General features: G+C 44.4%; 2 protein-coding genes across 7 annotated transcripts in view; one reads left to right on the top strand and one right to left on the bottom strand.

Annotated features, from left to right (window-relative positions):
• Positions 1-2303, top strand: part of Nt5c2 (5'-nucleotidase, cytosolic II) — a 224792-nt gene extending 222489 nt beyond the window's left edge. For 3 of the 4 annotated variants that reach the window (XM_008845675.2, XM_029569602.1, XM_029569603.1), the window contains 2 exons: positions 6-182; positions 775-2303. In XM_008845675.2, the coding sequence (XP_008843897.2) occupies positions 6-182; positions 775-1014 (417 nt within the window). In that variant the 3' untranslated portion in view covers positions 1015-2303. The remainder of the gene's footprint in view (positions 1-5; positions 183-774) is intronic. The other variant, XM_008845676.2, reaches the window with a different exon arrangement.
• Positions 2304-6882: 4579 nt separating this feature from the next.
• Cnnm2 (cyclin and CBS domain divalent metal cation transport mediator 2) overlaps positions 6883-24396 on the bottom strand; it is a 157442-nt gene continuing 139928 nt past the window's right edge. Inside the window, exons 7-9 of one of the 3 annotated variants that reach the window (XM_008845671.3) lie at positions 23041-23106; positions 14210-14394; positions 6883-13534 (exon numbers count right to left, since the gene is read on the bottom strand). In XM_008845671.3, coding sequence (XP_008843893.1) covers positions 13325-13534; positions 14210-14394; positions 23041-23106 — 461 coding nt within the window. In that variant the 3' untranslated portion in view covers positions 6883-13324. The remainder of the gene's footprint in view (positions 13535-14209; positions 14395-23040; positions 23107-24396) is intronic. The other 2 variants (XM_008845672.3, XM_029569608.1) reach the window with 2 other exon arrangements.

Below are 24396 nucleotides of genomic sequence, written 5' to 3'. Positions count from 1 at the left end.
TTAAGAAAGTAACTCATGACATGGACATGTGCTACGGGATGATGGGAAGCCTTTTTCGTAGTGGCTCCCGGCAGACACTCTTTGCCAGTCAAGTAATGCGCTATGCTGACCTCTATGCAGCATCTTTCATCAACCTGCTCTACTACCCCTTCAGCTACCTCTTTAGGGCTGCCCATGTCCTGGTAAGTAAAGTTATTTTTGATAGTTAAGATGTCCTCTGGTGTTAAGATCTGCAACCAGCTTTGCAAAAGACTTGGGAGACACTTCTTGCAAAAACTGAACAGTTTATGTGGTTACACAAGAAAATATACTAAGATAGCCCCTTACTGAATAACATTACTTTCTGAAATTACAATATATGGTGAATACTCCTCCTAGGAGTACGTTGCAGCAGTTTACACCTAAAATCTCCAGAGTCAGGCAGGAGGATCAGGAGTTCAGGGCAAGCCTCAGCTACATAAAACACTATCTCAAAAAGCCAAAAATAAACAAATCTATTAGTACTAAATGAAATATATGTAATATATGTGGTTTTTAAGAACATGTTTTGATACTGATCTGTTCCAATACTGGTTTCTGGGGCCTAAAACTAGGAAATGGGATTCTTGGATTTTATTCATTTCCAGGCTGTAGTAAATGATCCAGGCAGCTTTAGGTAGTTCCATCTCTGGTTCCTCACAGATACAACGCTGCATGTCCTGGGAGAGGGGAGAGGTTAGGATTTGGAAAACAGGTATCTTTGCTCTGTCCATAATCTGAGCCTCTCTTTTCCAGATGCCTCATGAATCAACAGTGGAGCACACACATGTAGATATCAATGAGATGGAATCCCCCCTTGCCACCCGGAACCGCACGTCAGTGGATTTCAAAGACACTGACTATAATAAGCGGCACCAGCTGACAAGGTCCATTAGTGAGATTAAACCCCCCAACCTCTTTCCACTGGCTCCCCAGGAAATTACACACTGCCATGATGAAGATGATGATGAAGAGGAGGAGGAGGAGGAAGAATAAGGAGGAAAACCAAAACCCTGAACACCCATGAAACAAGTGCTGGCAGGACTCACAGGGCAAAGGATGTCCTTGTTTGGGTTCTACTAGGGAGGGTGGGGGGACTCCATCAAAGGTATGTCTGGAAAGTTTCTGAAGGCTTTAAAATACTCTAATCATAGAGATACTTGTTTCAGTTTTGTGTATCTGAATTCTTTATAGATGGTTTGAAATTGTATTGGAAGAAAAAGTCAGGCTGAACTGCATGTAGATGGCAGCATTATGGCTTGTGGCACTGTTTCCTTGTGTTTCTTCATCAGTATGTCATCTGGTTACACTAAGGGTGGTAAAGGGTTTCAGAGTGGAATAAGGAGACTGGTGGGAAGAAGTGACACAAAAATGCTGTGCTATTAAAATTGTGCTATTGTTGCTCCAAAATCCCACATTTTCCAGTGCATTACACAGTATTGTGTATCAGTGGAGAAATACATCGTTTTCATTATCAAGTGTAGTCTTCTGTCAAGGTCAAGTTCCCTTTATACTTTTGAGTTTCCTCAGTGGCCTCAGCAGGGCTGCTGTTGTGTCAGTGCCTTCATAGGTATTTTCTGCTTTAGGGTGATTTCTGGACTAGCTTGCAGGGATTTGATTTTGAGGCCAAAGTCCTCATCCTTTCTACATTTTTTAAGTTGGTAGCACAAATGCTTTTTTGTTATATTAAAAACAATCTTTTTTCCTCAATTGTGATAAATCTATAAAACAGTTCAGCTAAAAGACAACAAAGGAGCAAGTCCCCAATAAAGTGGAGAAGCAGCTGTCTCCTTAGAGCAGGAGCCAGCTTCATCAGTGTGGACTACATCTGTGGTTCCTGCCACCCAATTCCACATTTCTGTCTTCAAGGATTGATGTGTTCTGAAAGTTGAACATTAGAAGACAAGAACCTTACTATATAGCAAAGGCATTATCAGTGAAAATAAGTTCACTTTAGAATCCTGAGAGAAATTACTTCTTGCTTTGAAAAAGCACGAAGCATTACTGTAAACATTAAGGCTTTATGTGCGCCTTACTGGTACAGGGGAGCTTTTCCAACACTTTAGTTTCAGATTCTTTAACTTTCATGTATTTTCTTCCATTCTTGTCAGTAGGGGAGGATAGATTAGCTGCTCTAGAATTCAATAAAGAGTAATATTTCTAATACTGACTTTGACCCCTGTGTAGCTTAACTCTAATAGCTATTGGTCTTCAAGAGGTGTTTAGTTTTGGCTTATGAAAGCTGACCACATTCTGTTAAGGGAAATACACATTTTCAAAATTGCTAAACATGTCCATATGACTTTTGGTTAAAAATACTAAGGAATACTAAGGAATTGGTATAGTCTAACATTATTATATATATAGTGCTTCATAGACCTAAAGATGCTTTTCACCAAGTTTCTTGGCACACAGAACTATGAGGTGGACCACTTTTTGAACTTGCTTATGTAGACCAAGCTGGCCTTGACTCACAGAAATGTATTTGCTTCTGCTGAGATGAAAGGTGTGTGCCACCACATCCAGCTTTTTAAAAAAAATATTTTTATTTTATGTGTATGAGTGTTATGCCTGCATGTAGGTAAGTGTACCCATGTCGTGCAGTGCCTGAGGAGGTCAGAAGAGGCTGTCGGATTTCCTGGAACTGGAGTTACAGACAGTTGTTAGCTGCCATGTGGGTGCTGGGATGTGAACCTGGGTTGTCTGCAAGAACAGTCAGTGTTCTTAACCACTGAGCCATCTCTCTAGCCCCCTAGCTTTTGTTTTTTGGTCTTTTTGAGACAGGGTCTCCCTGTAGCCCCAGCTGTCCTGGAACTTACTATGTAGACCAGGCTGGCCTTGAACTCACAGAGATCTGCCTGCCTCTGTCACGCCTGGCTCCTGTGTTTCCCTCTTAGAGCAGGGACTGACATCACTTTCTACATTTTTCCTATTTCGTCTGTATAAAAGTTTCTTATAGCCAGATAGTTCTCTAGTAGTCAGATGACTCTGGGGCAGACTGAGAAGTGAAAAATCACACTGTTGGAATAAAAGCTCTATTGTGATATATTTTCTCGGAACCACCAGAACACAATATTAAAGAGCTAAGGTTCCATTAAGAAGTCTAAGGTCCAGAGCAACATGGTGGTCAAAAGTATGTGTGGGGGAGTCTGCCCAACATAGCTGTGCTTGGGCTTTTTTATTTATTTTATGTGTATGCGTGTATTGCCTACATGTAGGTAAGTGCACCCGTGTCATGCAGTGCTCATGGAGGACAGAAGAGGCTGTCAGATCCCCTGGAACTGGAGTTATGGACAGTTGTAAGCTGCCATGTGGGTACTGGGATCAGAACTTGGGTCTTCTGCAAGAACATTCAGTGTTCTTAACCACTGAGCCATCTCTCCAGCCCCAATTGGGCTTTTAAAAATATGAACTGTGAATTCTTTATTATCCTAGTTAAGAAAACTGAACTTAATAATTTTCTTTTGTAAACCTGAACAGTTTAGACTATAAAATGGCATTTCTTCCATTACTTTTGAGAATATTTTTCCTAAGGAGTCTAAAAACACTCCCTAGTTGTTAGGCTTTGTAGAATGTCAGACATCCCTCTTTGTGAACTGAAGGGATGAACTCCTAATGCTAGAGCTTGTCTTTCCAGGGACCCTGGTGTTCTGAGCAGCTGGCCAGCAGCACAGCAGACCTTGGCCCTGCTAGTTTCTCACTAATTGCTGATCTGCTCATTTCTGCAGAGATGGACTGTTAAACTATTGATAGGATGTTTCAGAAACAGTTTTGAAGTAGAGAAAGTATAGTAATCTGTTTGATACCCATAAGCTAGATTTGCCAAGATCTTAAGAAACCCGCTTCTTCAAGCTACCCTTTCTAAGATGCCTTAAAATTTTAAAAATAAAAATAGAAATCAAGCTACAGATCCTTAAGTTAAAATTGTTTCTAAGAAGCTACTTACAAAAGCCATATGCTGTTACATTTCAGATTTTAAAGTAATTTGTCCATGTTTAGATATTTCTAAATCAGATTTATTTACTTAAGAAATACTTTGTCAACAACTTTAAAGCCCTGCAATTTTTCCAAGGCTTCCTGGGCACTTTTAAATACTCTGCTTATTCACCAAAATAGCCTGAGATAAACAACTGCATATTTAAGTCTGTATTAGGGTAGGAACTTTGCTAACATTCCATGTTATGGAAACTATTTAACTGATGGTGGGAAAAATGGTAACTATGAGCCATCTATTGCTGTACCATTTGCAGCCTAATTCCCCACTTGGTTTAACAGTTGGGGCCTCAGTACTTAGCTCCTCACAGCATTCTTTCTTAGTGACTAGGGCATTTAGCTCCTCTTAAAATTTTTCCTCAAATGGAACAATTTCAAACATACACAGCTTTGGAAGGCCTGAGACTGGAATCCTGACCACGGAGCTACCCGATGATCATTAAAGATAAAAGTGTGCACTATCAGTAAGGAGCAGAGCTGTCATACACATGCCGCAGCCAGAAAGCAGAGCCAGGTGACTCCAGAAGCCCACGGCCCTGCCACACAGCTCCGGTAACAGTGAAGCAGCGCCTCATGATTCTCGCTGAGGGCTGAGACACGGCAGGACAGCTATCTGAGAGTCCATCCATTTACAGCATTAACAATGGGGCGTGTCTGTTTGCAACCACTTTCCCCTGTCCTTCAGCCTCAGGCTATAGCAATCTGACAGACGTGTCCAACAAAACTACATAATTGCAAGAAATAAAACAGCCATATGACACTAATGACATTTCAGTTAACAACAGACCACGTATATGGTGACCCCCAAAATTATATTGCCCTACTAATGTAACCACCTTAGTTGGCGTAAGTTAATACTGTGATATTCCCACAACAATGAAATCACCCAATGATCCATTTCTCAGACCACGTTCCCATTGTGAAATGATGCATGCAGTAAAAACAGTAGTTCAAAATTTCTCTGTAGTTTCAACACAGCAAATACACCTGATTGAACATTTCATCTCAAACTTGCAGTTGGATACTAATCTCTATTTTCTAATTTAAAACAATATTTCCAGTTTTGAGTATGGCCACTTGATGTTTTCTTCACATGAAACACATGAGCTCATTTTATTATTAGAATAAGAGCAGGTGAGCTCTGCTTTTTCCCATTGTACTCTTCCCAAAGGGCTGTGGGGAGGGCTGGACAGATAGCTCAGTGGTTAAGAGTACCGGCTGCTCTTGCAGAGGACCCAGGTTCAGTTCCTAGCACCCACATGGTGGCAAACATGTCTCTATAACTCCAGTTTCATGAAATCTGACAAGTACTGCATGCCACAGCTGTACTTACATACATGGAGGCAAAACATTCATACACATAAAATTTAAAAAGTCCAAAGGGCTGTAGACAAGGCCTGAAAGACTAGAGCGGGGTCAACCTTCCTACACGAGCGAACGTCTGCTGCAGAGCATACATTCCTCCTGTGGAAGACAGCAACAGTCCTTCTAAGTCCCAGGTTCCTGAGAGATTTGGGAAGAGGATTTGCCAAGCAGACTTCTCTAGCACTGAAAAGTATTTAATGTTTATTGAATGGCCACTATTGAGAGGCGCTTACCAGAGTTAACCTTTGACTTGTGGGTATGGGGATTTTTGAAGTAACTAACTTCATTTTTTGATCCAGTGGTTATTAAGTCTGGTGTAGAAAAGTGGTTCAATCTAATTCCTGTCCAGTGTTTTCCTGCTTTTTAAATACTTCATAGCCACAACACTAGGAGGAAAAGCACTTCACCATGGTCATGCAGTTCATCCCCCCTTAGAAACTTACATCATTGGGTCACGTACCTAGAAAGATGACATGCCACTGATTACTAAAACAAAGGTCATAAAACTATTCCTCTGTCCTGGGACTTCTTGAAAGTATAAAGACAGGCATGAGGCCCTGGGAAGGGAGATGGTAAAGTAGTTGCAAAGCAATAGAATTAATTAGCAATCTAATATAATTCTTTTTTTGCTGTAACGAGTCTATCGTTAAGTTTAATTACCTTCAGGAAATATAAACTAGTGGAGATAAAGCTCAGTGGCAGATCACTTACTTAGCATGTGCAAGGCCCTGGGTTTGACCTCCCCAGCACTGAAAAAGAAAAGTATAAAATTGCCAAAAATCAGCTCCATGCTGTGCCAAGTTTATTCCATCGCTTCCTCTACAAGCTCTCCTGCTGTGTTTGTTCCTGCAGAGGCACTGAGCTGAGAAGCAGCTCTGCAGAACATAAGGTTTGCATATCACAAGAAAGCTTAGAGATGAACTGGCACGTGAGTGCAACTGAGATGGCAGAGGGAAAGCTCAGGCCAGTCCCTCAAAGTAGGAAAAACTGGTTCTTCCCTCCCTGCTGCTTTGTGCCCTGCATCTAGGAGAGTGAGCAGGCTTCCAGGAAGCCACTTCACTGAGATACAGATGTGCCTTGTTCTCCTTTCAGGAGGTGGAACAATGGATAGATAGGTCAGGCAGTTTTAAAGTCAGTCTTGTCAACAGTTCTTTAATAAATGTCTCTATCTCCCAGGACAAATGTTAGTAAAACAGACTGTAAGCATGGTTAAATACAGATAGGACTCTAAGGGACCAGTCAAAGGCTCAGTTCTCAGGTCATGGTCTTATTTGAAATAGAAAATAGAAAAAAAAAAAAAAAAAAACCAAAAAGGGGCCTCACGAGAGAAAGTTAGCTGGTCTTGATCAGTGGTCCTCAGAGTTTATGATTTCACAGATCAGAAAAAGTCTAGGACTGGGGTTGTAGTGCAGTGGCAGAGTGTCTGTCTAGTATGTGCATGGCTCTAGGTTTAGTCCATAAAAAAAAAAAAAAAAAAAAAAAAAGCCCAAAAGGGGCATCTAGTAGTGGACCACCAAGGGATCTTGAAATGACCAGAAGCTCTTGAGTGTCTGGTCACAGGTGCTCCAAAGGAATAGAAAATCTGGAATGATGGCAGATGATGAGGGTCACCGTGACTGGATTATTGGTGGATGTAGGACACCACTTAGTCCTGAAGAGCATCTAACATATCTCCTATACTGTGGCATGGTATGTATCAATTGAGGGTGACGTGCCGTGAAGTCTACAGAGCCACTCTCTTCAAGAGCCAATTAAAAGGCCTGCACAAAGCCTTTGCTGTTGCCTAGGAAAATCCAGTGTTGCCATTTGCTTAGCCGCTGTGAGTTAACAGGGCAGCTGGTGTCTAAGGCAAGTTGAGTAGATACTGGTATCCTTTTCTACAGAGTAACTGATGGGGGGGCAGACCTCCTTCCAAAGGAGGACACAAACCAACAGGCTATAACTGGGAGGCACTGAATTTGTATGTGCTTCTCTGTGAATACAAGACTTTGCAGCATCTGTCCAAAGGAGACGACCTGATGAGATCCAGTCTGGGCTTTCTCACCAATAAAGCCAAGCCTCTGGGCTGGGGTCCAAGGCTGAATGAAACAAAATGGTTTGTGGGTGTTATACAGATGAAAGGGGCAAGAGGGAACACACATTTGCTAGAAGGGTGAACAGAAAATCATTTATCTAAATAGAATAATAGAAATAAACAAACCTTTTTTAAAACAATCACAAGATTTACAAATCAATTGGTACAAAATAAATAGGAGATAGTAAATCTACAACATTTGAATTATAAAATTGCGTTCATTATGACAATCAGCTCATGAAGCCTATACACTTGACTTGTGCTTATTTACTTTACATGGCTCTGAATAGTCAGAAAACTCCACTGCTCAAATGCATGAAATGTACACCATGATACAGTGAGTAAAGGCTGGGATGGAAGTCAGACAAAGCAGAGCTTATTTAGGGCCAAGTCCATGTTGGCACTGGGCCATAATACCAGGAAGAGGCATGGAAAGAGCCCAAATGGGCAGGCAGCTTCCATGGTCCACAGATTGATTCTGAAATTCAAGGTGAGAAGTAGAGGCCATCATTTGGGGACCAGGCAACTGACCTGGACTGGGTAGAGGGTGAGGATGGAGGCTGTGATCTTACAGGCATCTCTACCACTACACAGGGAAGAGACCTTGCCACTAAGAAACTACTGCAGTAATTCATGGAGACACTTGAGAGGTCCTGCCTCCACCTACCTCCCAAAGAGTGGCCATCAGGAATGTGGGGGTGGGGGAGCAGACAATAACAGAAGCCAGTAGTATAAGAGCAGCAACATTTTTTTTCTCTTTTAAACAAAACAACCCTACTGCCCTCTCACCCAGCAAGGGGCAATAGAACCCTAGACTGCACAGATGAGGGCTTTCAAAGCAGAATGTATCTTAGTCACAGATGACAGACTAACAGTAGAGGCATATGTACATAATAAATAATATAAAATAAAGCATATACACTTGTGGATTTAAACGACTGCAAAAACAAGAAAAGTCAATGGATAGACTTCACAGTAGACCAGACACGGGGAGTTAGGATCAGGAGCTGGGCTGGGGCTCTCTGGGGAATGAGTCCACAAGATTCATTCTTCCCCATTTCCCTCTGCTATGGGGACCTAGGATCCCAGCTGTTTGTATGCAAGAAACCTGAGTCTCCAAGAAGAGCAGGCCCCTCAGGCCCCTTTGATAGTTCTCTTTGGGGTGAATCTGGAGAAATCTGGCCTCCTAAGTAAATACACATGGATCAGATGTGGGCAACACCAGAAGGTACCCTTCCAAGTGAGGCAAGATAGTACCCTGAGTGATTCTCATCTGCCTGGTCTCAGTGGGTAGTATATCCTGAAAACTTACGTCTTCACTACATGTGCTGGATCTGTGTACATACAAACCTTCACATACAAACACCTAGAACTTGTCTGTTGCCATTTCTGCATTTCTTAGGTACCACCTTGACATTTCCCATCAAAAGACAATTTAGACGATTCCAGTTGAGATGCCTTGGTGGCTCTGGCATGGAAAGGATACGTGAGCTAAGTCAACCAAAAAACTAGGATGCCAAGATCCGTGGCTGCTGGGTGCAGTTGCTGTGAGCTTACCTCCTGTCCAGGGATGACCAGGGACTCCAGATAAGAATAGGAGTCTTCAGGTAGGGAAGAAGAAAACCAGCAAATAAGCATTGGCTCTAGGAAGAGAGCACACAGCTGAGGAAGGCCTGCTTGGCACAGGCTTGAGACAGTAGTCACAGAAAGCTCAGCCTCAGTACACTCACTCATCAAGTAGAAGCAAATGAACCACAACCTAGAATTATCTTAAATTCATTCTTTCCCGTCAGCCCACTCAAACACAAAGAAACAGGTAAACGGCCCTGAGGTACAAAAATCCACTGAGTAGGTTGCTCATTGATAAATTTATATCAGAAAATCTTCTGAATCCCCCACATCCCTTTCTTGTTCAACTCTAAATTCCTTCTAATTCTGGGTTAGTCTACAATGCACCCAGTTATTCTTGCTCAACGGAAAGACTACATGTCCCGGAATGGAAGTAAACACGGCTCAGGAAAGAGCCTGTTTTCCTCAGTAAGAAAGAGCACTGGTGCCTCAGAAGTGCCTAGAACAGCCCTCAGTACTTCACAAAGAAAAACCTATCTAGGATGAGAGCAGGGAGGGGAAGTGTGCTGGCTGCCCGAGACACCGGGGAATTGAAGCCTCTGTGGTGTGTGTCAGCCAGCCCTGCCTGGTGTAGGCTTCCGCAAGTACCTTCTTGCAACCAGTCCAGGGGGGTCATCTGCCTGGGTTCACCTCTGGGAGACCTTACTCCCTGGACCTAGGCACAGATCCCTGGCAGCAGTCTGAAGGACAGAGGTGGTTGGTTGTGTTCTGTTTTCTTTGTTTTTTTAACCAGCCAATACACAGACTCAGCCAGCCAGCACCCACTTGGTTGCTCCTCAACCTGAGGGACTTGAGGGCAGAAGATACTGGTCACTGCTTAGCTCAGAAACCTAGTGCTCTATTTCTTAAGTGAGATGCATTTCTGTCTGTACCTGTCATATTTTCCTAGACTTGGAAAAGCTGGTTTTTAAGCTGTACAGAACTGGGGACAGTAAGGTAAATCTTTTCACAGTGTTCCACATCAGTGTGAAGTTCTGCACTCAACATCTGCACAGATTTCTTGGAATGAGAAAGTGGCATGAGGCTCAGCTCCCTCTGAGGTGGTCAACCACACCCACAGGGAGGAAAGAGGAAATGAGAACTGTATGCGGCACCTTCACATTAAGAACCAAAGTTTAAGCTCGTTGATTAGCACCCCAAAACTCACATACAAATTTTAGGATTCTCTCTCCTAAGATTTTGGACTTGCCTGTAAATGAACAGTAATATGAAGGACCCTTCATTTACAAAGGCAGTGTCCAGGGAACATTTGGATACTAGGAATCCAGCTCCAGGTGCTGCCCTGTCTTCTGACTGGCAGCAGTGACTCTAGACAGCACTGTGGAAGAGGGTTAGGCCCAGCAGCAACCGAACTCAAGAAGCCTGTGTCTGGCCGCCTGATACCCTCCTTCCCATAACCGCATACAGGAGCCCTCAGGACTACAGGCCAGAGCTACAAAGGAAGGAGCCACTGCATATGGCAATTTCAAATAGCCAGTATTTTCTGTCTGTGATGCCCATGGGATCAGGCCACAGATGACATGGGCCTTCCTAGCCAAGACCATTCTGCCAGTGTCCCTCCTTCAGCTGTCTGAGGAGTCTGTTTGCAGGGGGAAAGCAGGACCTGGAAGAGGCCTTTGGTCATCCAGATGCACATGTTGTTTGAAGGGTTCTTAATTTTCCCCAGAGCAGCTCTAACTACAGCTAGAAGGTCACCTTCGTTCCTTCAAGAACCAGACAGGAATTATGCTGATAAAACAGTATGAACAGTCAAAGGTAAGTAGACAAATTTGTAGGCTACAGCCTCATCCTTTGCCCTCATACAGCCCTTTCCAACCAGCTCCTTTGTAAGAGAACTCTACCCAAAGCCACCACACTAGGCAGGGAAAGTGGGAAGGAGTTCTGTTCTGACAGACAGGCAGTGCTAGTGCTTCTCTCCTCCCCAGACTCCCATACCCTGGGATCCACGAAAGAAAGTGTGGCTCTGGAAAGACCAATACATGCTTCTCTGGAGGCTCCTTCTAGCAAGGCTGGCTGATACAGGCTGTGCATGACCCCTGAGAGGTTGACAGTGGAGTGCCTCACTGCCAGAAAGCCTTAGTTGGGCCTCCTGGCTCCCAGGCCTCAGAGAAGGCATACCACTGGGCAGAGTGGCAGTTTTGGGGGTAAGAGACCCTGGCCCTGGCCAAACCCACAGAGCCCTCATCTGTATACTGCACGTAATGCCTGGGTTGTGTTCAGCTAAATGCTCCTTAGGAAATAGACTTTTTTACTAGGGTGGTTATCTGAAAAAGGTACTCAGTGTGGTGGGAACTCCATCCCAAGATGGCAGATGTTAGCAGCAGACCACTCAGACCCTTTAGGGGCTACTCTCAATGACCATCAAGTGAGGCCAGCTCTGCTTTACTAACAGGCATGGCACCTTCTGAGGACAACACCCCAGGACTGCTATCCAGGATAACTGTGTGTCAGTGAACATGGCACCAGATGCCCAAACCAAGGTCTGCAGGTATACCTCAATGGTAAAGCACTTGCCCAGCATGCATGAGGCCCTATGTTCCACCCCCAGCACCACAAAAAAGAAAATAAGTTTCCAGAGTCACCAACCATCCACCAGGAGACCAAGCAAGCATGTCACCCTCCCAGAACCCAATGTGGGGCTAGCAGACTTCCTACCTGAGGCAGGAGGTTGACGCTGTGCCCCTAGGCTCCCTGTGCAGGAAGCCCAAGCACAGAGGAAGGCTTTCTTCTTCACTAGTGACCTAGGTAGTGAAAATCCTACTGAACAGTGTGATTAGGAGTTAATTTCAGTGTATGATTATCACCAGCAAGATGGGCATATCCCTTGGCTAACACTTAACACACAGTCAGCCACCCAAGGAATACCTGCTGACATGAATTTTGTGGCACATGGTAAATTTGGTATTAAAATAAGGTGGAGACACACAGAAAATGGCCACAACACACATTTGGTTTCTGAATCCCTGTTTGGGGCCAAACTGACCCTGGCTGTGGAGGCAGCCTCTCTGGCACTGGCCACATCTGAAGCAGGAGGCACAGGAGCCTTTGGGCAGGGGATACTTTCACTGCTGGGCCCCGCAGCCCAGAGACAGAGGGGAAGAGGGAAGAGGGATGGTGAGCTCTCTGGAAGGAGGGACAGGGACTAGCAGTCCCCAAAGATCCTTCTTTTAAAAACATGGGTTTTAGAAATGCCTTCTCAGCCCCAACTACAGAGTCCATCTCCTGTTCTGATAACTACATACACCCCAGTGGGAAAGGGAAGCACACAGCCTCCACACCACATTTACTAAGAAGCCCATGGAAGGTTTCCATTTGGCATCTATGTAGCAGCATCTTGGGGTACCAAGAGTGAGGGCTAGGAAGGACAGCAAGGGCTGGGAAGGTGAGTGGTGTTCTGTGCACTGGGGTGGGGGAGGAGGACTGGCTAAGCCCACATCCCAGGCCACCCCAGATTGGAGGAATGTCAGGATGATGTCAACTTGCCTCTTGCCAGTGATAAACCATGGGTTTAAAATTCATTAACATTCATTTTGGTGATAAAAAGTCCTTAGGGTGGGAGCAAAATCATATTCGCAAGCAAATGTTAAACCTTCCTGAGGGAAAGGGACATGGTTAAACATCAAATTTTCCAAACAACACTGAGTGCAGAGGGGCGCCTGCATGTTCTGCTGGCGACACCCCCCAGTGACAACAGACTTGGCATATTCTGCAGTGACATGGTTTTCTTCATTCATCCATCAAGTTCGACAGTGACACCCACTGGGGCACAGAGGAAGGGTATCCTTCCTAGGGAGGGTTGAGAAAGGCCACTCAAGGGCAAGTCCATTCTGTTAGGGTCACATCATGGGCTCATAGCAGAGTTCAGACAGAACAACTTAAAACTCTGCAGAAGACACTTAAAAAAAAATCTCTTGAAAAAATAAATTGCAACAATTTTCAACTTCATGCAAATCGAGGGAGGAGGAGAGTAATGATAAAAGGTACAGCTGAAAAAATAAACATGATTCTATTTGGGCGGAAGTTTGTCTCGGAATTCTTGAATGCCATGCCCCAGCTGTCAACGTCACACGTCTAGTTTCCATCCCTCCCCATGCCGTCCACCACGGCTTCCAGGAAAGGGGCAGAGTCTTTGGTCTCAATGTTGTAGGACGCAGCATGGAACACAAGCTCACACTAGTGGAAATCATGGTCAGATAGAGGCAGAGCCTCAGGAGGGGGTCAGGCAAGGAGGGCCCACGAGCGCCCCTAGATGGCGCCTTCGTTGTGCAGGCTGTGGTTAGCCTTGCTGTGTGTCACACAGTTCTGTTCATTGAGCAAGTTGGCCGTCTCATCTGGCAACCCGTCATGCAGCTCCGTAAGAGTCAATTCAATTTTAGTGTTTTCACTGTCTGAAGACTGAGGGGTTTTATCCATCCGGGATGCCATCAAGGCATTTTGGTATTGCTGTCTGGAGATCTGGGGCCAGAAGAAGATGAAACAGAAAATAAACCAAGACAAGACTTACTTTTAGGTCTGTCAAAAAAAAAAAATTGCACTCAACAACCCAAAAGGCCCAAAGCTGTTTCTCTAGGAGAAATTCATCCTTGATTTGAAAACGAGCCACTTTGTAAAGTTCAAGTTGATTCTAGGGAACAAGTCAATTCTTAATTCTGTAATTCAAATTTTGTCTCTTACTTTCAGAGACTAGAAAATGGGATTTAGCTTCCATCAGCCAAAGCTGGCTTGTTCTCAAAGATGTCTTTATGTCAGACTAAGGGAAGCGCTGTCTCCAGGACAGAAAGAGGAGGTTCTTCCCCCATCTCTGAGTCTCCTCAGCCTGAGTCTCCCAACCGAGTGCTCTCTAGGTCAACCAGAGACTCACCAGCCATGGGCTCCAGAGAACTCTGAAAATGGTTCTTTACCTCATCTCCAGCTCCAGTTCCCTGCCAAGACCACATTTGCTTTGGCTGTTCATCAAATGGAGCCAAGGAAATCTGTGTTTCCTAGCCTGAGTGCTGGGCCCAGCAGAGGGAGGCAGGGTGCTCTGCTCGGTAGAGGGACAGCTCAGTGGTGGGGTGGGAGGCGGACAAGCTATCACTGAAGTTGATCATCTACCTGCTGGGTCCAGCCAAGCAGCCTTCCTCCACTTACCTTGACAAACTGCAGGTCAGAAAGGGCTCGTACTGAGTAATCAGGGATGTAGACTTGAAGGAATGAAGAATTGAGCTGGTTATTGCTGCTCCCCAATGTTGGTGTCATTGCATCGATCCGGTCACTTCGACTGAGAGAATCTGAGTGATTCAGGCCACAGGGGCGAGGAGGTGACTTATTTTCACCTAGAAAAGGAGAGGAAGGAGTTACTACAGTCAGTATAGCTAATGGTGAGCATTTTATTTCCCAATGAAAAATAATTATCACATAAGTACAACTGGCTTAAAGAAGATGGTCACATGGCTCACAGCACACACCAGCTTCTCTCTGGCAGCAGGCTGCGTGTGTCTCAGCTGTGACAGACAGGGTTCTTCTGAGTGAAAGGCCAAGTATAACAGACCCTACAGCTGGGAACCCACCTCATAAGGCATATCACTGAGATGCATAGATGGGAACAGGCCAAGGCCCAGTGCAGAGAAGTTATCTGATACTAACAAGGGCCACCAGAAGGCTTTTCATTATTCTGCCAGAAGCCAAAACAAAGTTTCGAAGTCTACCCTGCCGAAGTTCTGCCTCATACCCCATCACTCAGCTCAAGGATGCCTCAAAGCATTCAAGAACACAAGGTGACACGAAGCCCTTGGAGGGGGTACAGTGTCTTAGGTGCTGTGGGACTCTGCAGTGAGATTTTGAGAGCAATCTTTCCAGAAGATACAGGGAAAGGAGATGAAGGAAAATCTAAGCATTCTTTCTCCGAGAATATTCCCTGGAGCTTTTAAGATAAATTGCATTAAAAATAAAGCACACGGGTCCACTGAGGCGTCTTCCATTTTTGCTTCTCTAACCAACTTTACTGCACAGATATTAACTGGGAGCAGATATTAATGGCTCTGAATTGCAGAACGCCACAGGAGTGGAGGGGACCCACTCTCATCTTCCAATGTCCCTAACAGATGCCCCCACAAAACAGCTGTGGCTGGTCCTGCTCTTCCACTACTGGAGCCTATGACCATGATCAAAGTCTACCTCTCTACTTCACATGACAGGCTAGTCAGATCTGTACTCTGAGTGCCACGGAGCGACCTGAAACAGCCCTGCAGATTCTGAAGAGCTATGTTGCACTGAAGTTTTCTCTCTGGCTGTTCTTCACAGTGCTGCCAAGCCCTCGGCCCATTCTGATCACCAAGGTAAACATCATTTGGTAAACAACCCACTTAAAATAAGACAAAACATCAGTACACCAGGACTCTCAAATAACACGCCCACTTTCATCCAGGTTCCCTGTCACATGTCATCTCTACAGCTGTCATGCACTAGTTTCCCACTACTGGCCAAAATCCCACTTAGGCGCAGCTAGTTCCTCTTGTTACCTCTGATCTTCTTAGAGAACAAGGCACATTAATAATTTATCAATGTTTTATATTTAGTACCATGGACTTTGAACAGGTGACATAACTTTGCTAACTTTCAGATTCCTTATCTGTAAAATGTACACAATAATACTACCCATCTCATATGGTCTGAGGGTTCAGACTAAGATAAGGCATAAGGTGCTTAATTAGCACAGCATCTGATACCTAGTAAGCACTAATCAATGCACTGTGTTGACATTTTCTGTTCTTTCCTGTTAGCTTCTGCCAAGTCCTTAGCACCATGCTCCTGCCCTCGGTATCAAGCCTTCCCACACAATAACGTTACCCATGACAACAGACCCATCAGTTCTTTTAAACAAGGAATCCCACTATATCTCTGGGCTTCAGCCACAAATCATTTTTTCCCACACATACTTCTGAATATGTTTACTTTCAAGTGTTAAAATGTCAAGGTAGGGGCTGGAGAGATGGCTCAGTGGTTAAGTGCATTGGCTGCTCTTACAGAGGAACCTGGTTCAGTTCCCAGCACCCACATGGCAGCTGACAACCTTCTATAACTTCAGTTCCAGGGGGATCTAATAACCTCTTCTGACCTCCACAGGCATTGTACAACACGGGCAAACTTATATAATGCAGGCATTGCATTCATACACATTAAAAATAATAAAATATAAAATGTCAAGGTATTAAGAGCAAGACTCCTAGAGGGCTTGTTGCTTCTTGGCCAGACTCTGGGCACTGCTGTGGGAAGGTCAGGGCCCTGGCATTCTTCTGGGCTCTGTTACTGAGCACAACCTTCTGTTTTTGCAGGATGCACCTTCTTTGCTTGTTATCACAGCCACAGCCTGGAGAAGCTACCCATTACCCAACATCCCTTCTACAGTGCCATAGGGGCCTGATGTGACTGCCTGGAGACACAACTCATGGCTTTTTTGGGAAGAGATTTGATTTAGTTGACTTTCTGTGGCTGTTGCTTGTTCACTACTATGACGGAAGCTACATGTTTTCAAAAGGACAGAGAAACTGCTGGAGGTGTGGCTCTCCAGGTAGAAGTCCTGTACAAACCAGGATCTAGCAGTCTGTGCACTCTCCTAAGACTCGAGTGATGGGTATTTCTGAAGGGTGCATAATGTTCAATCCCGAGGTGACAGGAACTGACAGGCAGGAAGCCTCTGTGCTAGGCTTGCCTCTGAGAGGCTTCACTTTGAAGAATGAAGTACCATCCTCTTGCTGAAAGCACTGGTTCCCCTGGGGAAGCTTGCTAGAGATTACAGTGGGTTTGACTCAATTCGAAGTTGCTTTTGATCTCATAAGAATATAATGAAGCTCTTTCTACAAGGTACCCACACCAGAACCTGCAGGAAGAAACAGAGCCTAGTGTGACCTTGCAGATGGAGCCACACGCTGTACACGCTGACTGTGGGTGCCTGTGTATTTTGGAGTTCTAAAAGTTGGGTCATCAGGGAGTCAGGTCAAACTCTTCTCTTCTGTGAAATGAGCCTGACCCAGCAATTATGGGCCAGTTCTTCAGGGAAGATGGTGTTATTACAAAGGATGTCACCTGTGAGGGTGGAATTCATCCCAATACCAGGTTCTGTCCTATGCTTGTTGATAAGTGGAATGAAACTGAATGGAACTTAATTCCAGAACCAGAATTTTCCTCTGTTAGCTTTGAAACAAGCTTAAGTCAGATCTCTTGGGTCCCTGATCAGGAAAATTGTGGAAGTCTCCACATTGGGAAAATCTGCCTTGTTTGTTAACTAGAACTCTAAATGTCACATTGAGCTTTCTTCACCCCAGGGGACCTACGGTTTTTATTTTTATACATTTTTATTACATTTTTTAAAATTTGGGATGGAGAGCTCAAGTGAGCCATGACACAGATATGGAGGCCAGTGGACAACTTGCGGGTACTGGTTCTCTTCTTCCACCTTGTGGGTCCCTGGGACTGAACTCAGGTTGTGAGCCATCTCTTGGGCTCTAGATTGAATGTTTTAGATGTCCTGGATGGCATAGGGCTACGATGTCCAATGATTACAATTTGTTTTACCAGTTTTGCCAAGCAGCATTAAATAACAGTGGAGTTAAAAAAAATGATGAAAAAAATGCAAAAAGCAAAGTTACATAGAAGGGGGGTTACATAGTGGGAGCTGCTTTCTAGATGCTGATACTGAGGGGCGTCTTTTACTACCTCACCATTGCAGAAAGGCCTACTGTAATGATAGCACCATCATTCTGAAGTGGGCTTGTCCTGGAGTTAGGCATCTTGCATGAACACTGTTTTCTGTGTTTATACATTCTGTCATTCTTGCTGTGAAACTGAAATATGTATAGGAAAAAAAGCTTTGACGTATGAGACTTCCCACCACTTTTGCAAAAGCTTGGCTTGTACATAATGTATTATTTCTGCAAGTATTGCCCAAGCTCCCTGAGAGACAAGGCTTTCATCCTCATTAGATGCTGGTCTCAGCTAACCATCTGGGACTGTTTTATTAAAGTGCTGCTAGAATTTTACATATGGTTACCTGCACTTTCTAGAACATACTCTCCACAGATGTTATTAACAACTCATTTCATCACACAGATGTTTTTTGTCAATAGCAATTACATTTTCTCTTCTACACATCAAGTCCTCTGGAAAAAATGATTTCAGTCATCCATTTTGTGTGTTATTTTCTGAATAATAGTTTCTGCACTTGTAGTCCTTCAATTGGTTTCTCCCCTCACTACAGTGTCTCTCCTACTCCCCAACCACTCAGTTAGAGCACTACACTATCAAACTGTGGGTTTGTGTACTAATGGGAGTGTGGCCTCCTTATTGGTATGAGCTCTTTTGGAAGATAAATGACAAAACTGAGGCCTCAAAATGCAAAAGATTAAAAGTTTCCAGGGATGATCAGACAGCAGGAACAATAGAAAATCAGATGGAGATGTAGCTGGATTCTGTGGCGTCCATGGGCTATCCAATGCTCCTCAGCTGAATTCTGTGGACTCCATTGGCTATCCAATGCTCTTTAGAAAGTACTTCCAATAGAGCCATTCCTTTACTATCTTGCTAAGTGTGGCTATAAAAGGATTTTTAAAAATAGAGAGAGAGAGAGAGAGAGAGAGAGAGAGAGAGAGAGAGAGAGAGAGAGAGAGAGAGATGTGTGCACATAGAGAGAGCGCTAGAGAGAGAGAGAGAGAGAGAGAGAGAGAGAGAGAGAGAGAGAGATTTGTGCACATGGGTACAGTGCTCTCAGAGACCAGAAGAGGTCATCATCTCCTGGAACTGAACTTATAGACAGCTGTGAATCACTGGATGTGGGGGCTAGGAACCGAACATGGGTCCTCTGCAACAGTGATAAGCACTCTTAACCACTGAGCCATCTCTCCGACCCCATATGAAAAGATTTTTTTAAATCACTAAGTCCAAGCAGGGAGATTGAGCATAAATGTCCTTAACTCAGTAAGTCCAGTCTCCTTGGACCAGGGACCTTAACTTCTTTTAGCAACCACTGCCACCAGTGTCTATCAATAGTATAAAGCTGAACATTGGTTCAAAGCAGAATCTGTGGCTTTTCCATCTTGTGACTCAAAAAGCTCTATGGTTTTGTGATGTGTGTGAGCTGTCCTGACTTCACCTGTTCCTAATATTCCTTTCACCATGGTATTCACAAATCAAAGTCTACCCTGAATGAGGACTATGCAAGTTACTCAGATGGCCAAGTAGCAGAATGTATGAATGGAGAAAATGTAACACAACATTCTGAATGTATCTAATGGGAACAGACTAGAAGTACAGGCTTTTAAGAAATGGCATCTTTTAGCTATATTCGCAGATATTGTGGGAATTTAAGCAACTGAGAAAAGAGCAAACTTGACTAAATTTTGTATTTATTGTCCTCAATATTTTCTTGACAAGTTTCTGGACTGATGTAGTGATACGTTGTTCCTCTCATATACATATAGGAAACCTTTCCCCTGCCCAGTGTTTCTAAACATAGAATCTACTTGGTTTGGTCAAGTGCTTGGAACATAGTGCTGACTTATTAAACACTGTTTTCTTAGCATGCTGCTGATTGTGTGATTCACTGAGAAAGCTTTCAATTAGCTTTATCATTTCAATTCTAAGTACCTAATGCGTTGTCTTGCTCTGTTGCCAAGGATAAATGCTTAAAGAGGATGTTGGTTCAGAAGAGTAGCCCAGTAGATCGATGACTTTTGTTGCCTTAAGGTTTCATTTTTCTACCCCCTTATAGAATTAATAACTCTAATGTTGAAAATTTGCACAAATGTGTGTAGAACAGAGGCCTAGAAAAAACCCTGTTGTTTGAATAGTGTGATAGAGGAGAGAAAATTTGGGTCCTATAATTTCCTTCTTCATTGGTGCTACACTTGAATCAGTTGAAATGTATTTCTGTACCACAGGGTAAGCTTCAATTAGTTTGTTTAATTAAAAAAGGAATGATTCAAGTCCACATCCTTTATCTGAAGACATTGGGATAAAGGGCTAAAATTCCTAAATGTAACATGGTCCATACGTGCCCCACACTATACACTGTCCAGCAGCTGTGGAGCAGTCCTCTAATTCACAAACTCACCTTCGTTGAGACACAGGAGATTCCAAGCCCACAGAACAAAGGCTCCCCACCCCCACATTTCGGGTCAAGTTTTACTGCCAAATTTATGTGTCAAGGTTCTATGACAATAATAATGAATGAAACTTCAATTTTAGCTGGGCATGGTGGTTCCCATCAATAATTTTAGCACTTGGGAGGTAGAGGCAGGAGGATCATGAATTCAAGGTCATCCTCAGCTACACAGCAAGTTCAAGTTTGAGGCCAGTCTGGGCTACAGAGACTTAGTCTCAAAGACAAGGCAAGACAAAACAAAAACAAAAATAAAACCTTTTCAGCATTGTTTTGTTGTGGTTTTCCATTTTCTGAATTCAGCTTATTTTATCCATCCTACCTAGGAATCCTTTCTGTTTGGCAGTAAGTTAAAAGGCACCTTCTAGAAGAGGCAGAGTATCATTGGCTTAGTCTAACCTCACTCATGAAAGTAGTTATTGCAATGCCAGTGTGCCTGTGGGCCAGGACCTGCCCATGGGCTTTTCTATCCCTGGAGCAGATGGAATGCATAGCAAGGAAATCTTGAATCCCACAGAAAAGGTAAGATGTGAAGGCTGCTTCCACAGGCTTTAGCTGAAAGCTGTCAGCCTTGGTATCTGGGACTTTTTAAACAGTCAGCAAATGCAAGCAAATAAAATGAAAGAAAAAATACACATGCATATGTACATGTATCTATGCACATACAACATGTGTATTCTGCTAGCTGGTTTGATTCAAATAACTATGAATATCTTATTCCCAGACACCCTAAAACATTAAGAGCAAAGTTTTTTTCTTATGTGACTGTGTAAATGTGTATGGGGGGGTGTGCATGTTCATGTGTGGTAGGTATGCTGGATAGTTGTCAACTTGACACACCTATGTTGAAGGAGCTTCAGTTGGGGAATTGCCTCCATTGGACTGGCCTGTGGCCATGTCTGCAGGATATTTTCTTGATTTTTGAGTGATATGGGAGGGCCCAGCCCACTGTGAGTGGTGCCACCCCTGGACAGGTTGTTTTGTACTGTTTAAGGAAGCAGGCTCAGCATGGGTCAGGGGAGCAAGCCAGTAAGCAGCATTCCTCCATGGCCTGTGCTTTAGCTCCTGCCTCCAGGTTCCTGCCCTGAGTTCCTACCTTGGGGTCCCTGATGAACTGTGACCCAGGATATGTAGGCCAAATAAACCCTTTCCTCCCCAAGTTGGTATTATTGGTCAGAGTGTTTTGTCACATCGATGGAGAAACAAACTAGAACAGTGGGTAGATGTGTGTGTGGAGGCCAGAGGTCAACCTTGGGAATCATTTCTTGCTGCTGTCCACCCTTTTTTGTTTGCTTGTTTTTGAGACAGGGTCTTTCACTGGAACCTGGGGCTCACTAATTAAGCCAGGCTGGTGGGCCCGTGAGCCCCAGGGGTCCCCTATCTCCACCTGTGTTGGGATGACAAATGCACACCGCCATGCCTGGCTTTTACATGGGTGCTCAGGTCTTCATCCTCTCGCAGCAAGCACTTTACCAGCTGAGCTATGTCTCCAGCCCTGGTTTGGGTTTCTGAAGAGGGTCTCATGTTGTAGCCAGGCTGGCCTCAAACTTACTATATAGCCCAGGCTAGCCTTGAATCCATGGGCACTGGGATTAGAGGCATGAACCACCAAATATGGCTTACAGCAAAGATTTAAAGAAACATTAATTTATTTCCTTCTATGATAATCATTGCCTCCTTCAAATATTCAAGCATTCTAGAGTTTGTCTGAAATTGGATTATAATGTGTAAACTTTCATCAGTTAAGTAAAAAACACAAGCTGTATGAGGAAAAAAATTAGTACGAAACAGTTGTGTTACCTAACAGACATGCCCAACGTTTTTTCCCTTTTTTTAGTCCCTGGCTAGCCTAGAACTTGCTATGTAGACCAGGCCTGCCTCTTCCTCCTGAGTGCTAGGATTAAAGGCATGTGATAAAAGGTGTGCGTCACAACACCTTGCTTCTTTTTTGTGTGTCTTTTTCAGACAAGGTTTCCCTGTAGCCCCAGCTGGCCTAGAACTCAATATGTAGAACAGGGTGGCCTTGAACTCACAGAGATCTGCCTGCCTCTGCCTGGGACTAAAGGCGTGCACTACCACACCAGGTTTTTTTTTTTTTCAATGACAGGGTCTTATGTATGTAGCCCATGCTGATCTTGAATTAACACTTTTCCTGCTTCAGACGTCTGAGGGCTGGGATTACAGGTGTGTACCATACCATGCTCAGTTACAGCCAAGCAATTTTAATTAAAGAAAGATTAAACCTTTTCTTTTCAATGGCTGGCCCTGTTAAGCACAGCCAAATTCTCCTGCAGGGAGATAATCAGAAGCTGGTTAGGAATGTGCACAGAACTAATTCCAAAACAAAGTTCGAGAGACAGGGAGCAGCAGGGCCACCTGCCTGAGGACAGCAGAAATGCACAGGCCAGCTCCCGGGGCAGGTGCACAAAGTGCACACAACCAGGAGTGCAGCTCCTCTGTGGATGGGGTATTTTTCTTGCTGGCCAAGTAAAGATCATCCCATGATGTTCTGCAGTCAGAATAAGGCCAGTGATGGACCTGCACGCTCCGGGTCTGAGCAGGCGGGATGCAGGGGATGCAATGGCCAGCCCTGTTCATTGCAGTTCATGGACCAGAGTTCCGTTCTGGCCTCCCAAACTCTCTGTGCACCTGCTGTGTCTCATGTTTTCCTAGACAGCTCCCTCTTAAATCAGACAACCTTAGAGTTTTAGGGCTCAAGGAAAATGGAACAGCTTGTTGGAATATAGTGTGCAGCCTGGCCGGCCAGGCCTTCCTATGGTCAGAAGCAGTCAGTTGGGAATTAGGAAAAGGAAGCATGCAGAATTACCTGGAGAACCTGCTGCTAACAACTCTGTTCTGCTGACAACAAAGGTACGAGACAGGGACAAAGGAACTGAAAAATGGAGAAAAACAGGGTGAGACCGCATCGAAAGGCAGAGGGCGAACTGTATTCAAGGGGCAGGAGTGGACCCATTGTACCAACATGAGCATTCCATCCCAGAAGTGCCACAGCCCACGTGACATTACATACTAAAAACACACATGCTGCTTCCCAGGAAGACAGAGCAAGGCTGGAGTCTGCAGTTGGGAGAAATCTTGTTGGCACATTCTTTTCCAGTCTAGAAAGTTCTTAAGCCATCAATACTCATTGGGGTCTACAGCTCCAAAACAAGTTCTCAATGACCTGATCATTTTAGGCACAGGAAATGGGGGCTCCATTATTACTGCTCTAAGAGGATGACCCCAGCCACACCCAGCACTCATTCACATCAAAGCCCATATATCCCTTTCCGAGGCACGCTGTTAGTTATCCAATTCATTGGTGTTCTCAGTTTCATAATTTGGACCTCAGGTTTTGCTCTGGGATGACTGTAGATTTGAAAATAGAGGTACATGCATAGAATGCCATGCTCAGGTTCCCTGAGAGTGGCAGACGAAGGTCAGCTTCATCATTGCTTACTCAGGGCAGACCAACCCCATCTGAGGGAAAAATCTCACGGACAGGCAACAAGGGGCAGGGTGCACGCTTCCTGCATGTCTTTTGAACCAAGGATCACAGGCTTCTCACAGACTACTGGCTTTATTTTATTACTTTGTTTTGTGTAGGATCTCACTATATAGCTGTAGCTGGCCTGGAACTCCCTACATAGACTGGGCTGGTCTCAAACTTGCAGTGATCCTTTTGCCTCTGTCTCTCTAGTGGACAAATATCTTTGTTTGTTGTTCATGTGTGTGCACATGCTATGGCATGCATGTGGAGATCACAGGACAACTGGTTCTCTCCTTCCACCCTGTGGGTCCAGGGATCAAACTCTGTGGTCACCAGAATTGCCAGTAAACACCTTTACCTGCTGGAGCCATTGCACCACCCTGACAACTAACTTTAACAGGCAACTCTTCTCTGGAAACACCAGCAGTAATTTCCCCTCTCAATGAATACACAAAACTCCAGATCCCAGTTATAAAGTGGAACAAACACTAGCCTTTGGAATAAATGAGATGGGTTTTCTAGAAAACAGTCAGTTCTTTGCTGTCTTTTTTGGTTATTGTTTCCAGGGTTGTTGGTTTTTTGTTTTTTTTTTTTTGTGGGGGTTGGGTTTTTGTTTGGTTTGGTCTTTTTGCGCCCGGGGCTCCCTGTGGCCCCAGCGGGCCCGGAACCCCTCTCTTAGACCGCGCCTGCTTC

This window comes from Nannospalax galili, unplaced genomic scaffold (genome assembly GCF_000622305.1).
Source record: "Nannospalax galili isolate Female #2095 unplaced genomic scaffold, S.galili_v1.0 scaffold161, whole genome shotgun sequence".
Lineage (NCBI taxonomy): Eukaryota > Metazoa > Chordata > Mammalia > Rodentia > Spalacidae > Nannospalax > Nannospalax galili.
Note: the sequence above shows the minus strand (reverse complement) of the source record. Positions and strands in the feature narration are given on the sequence as shown.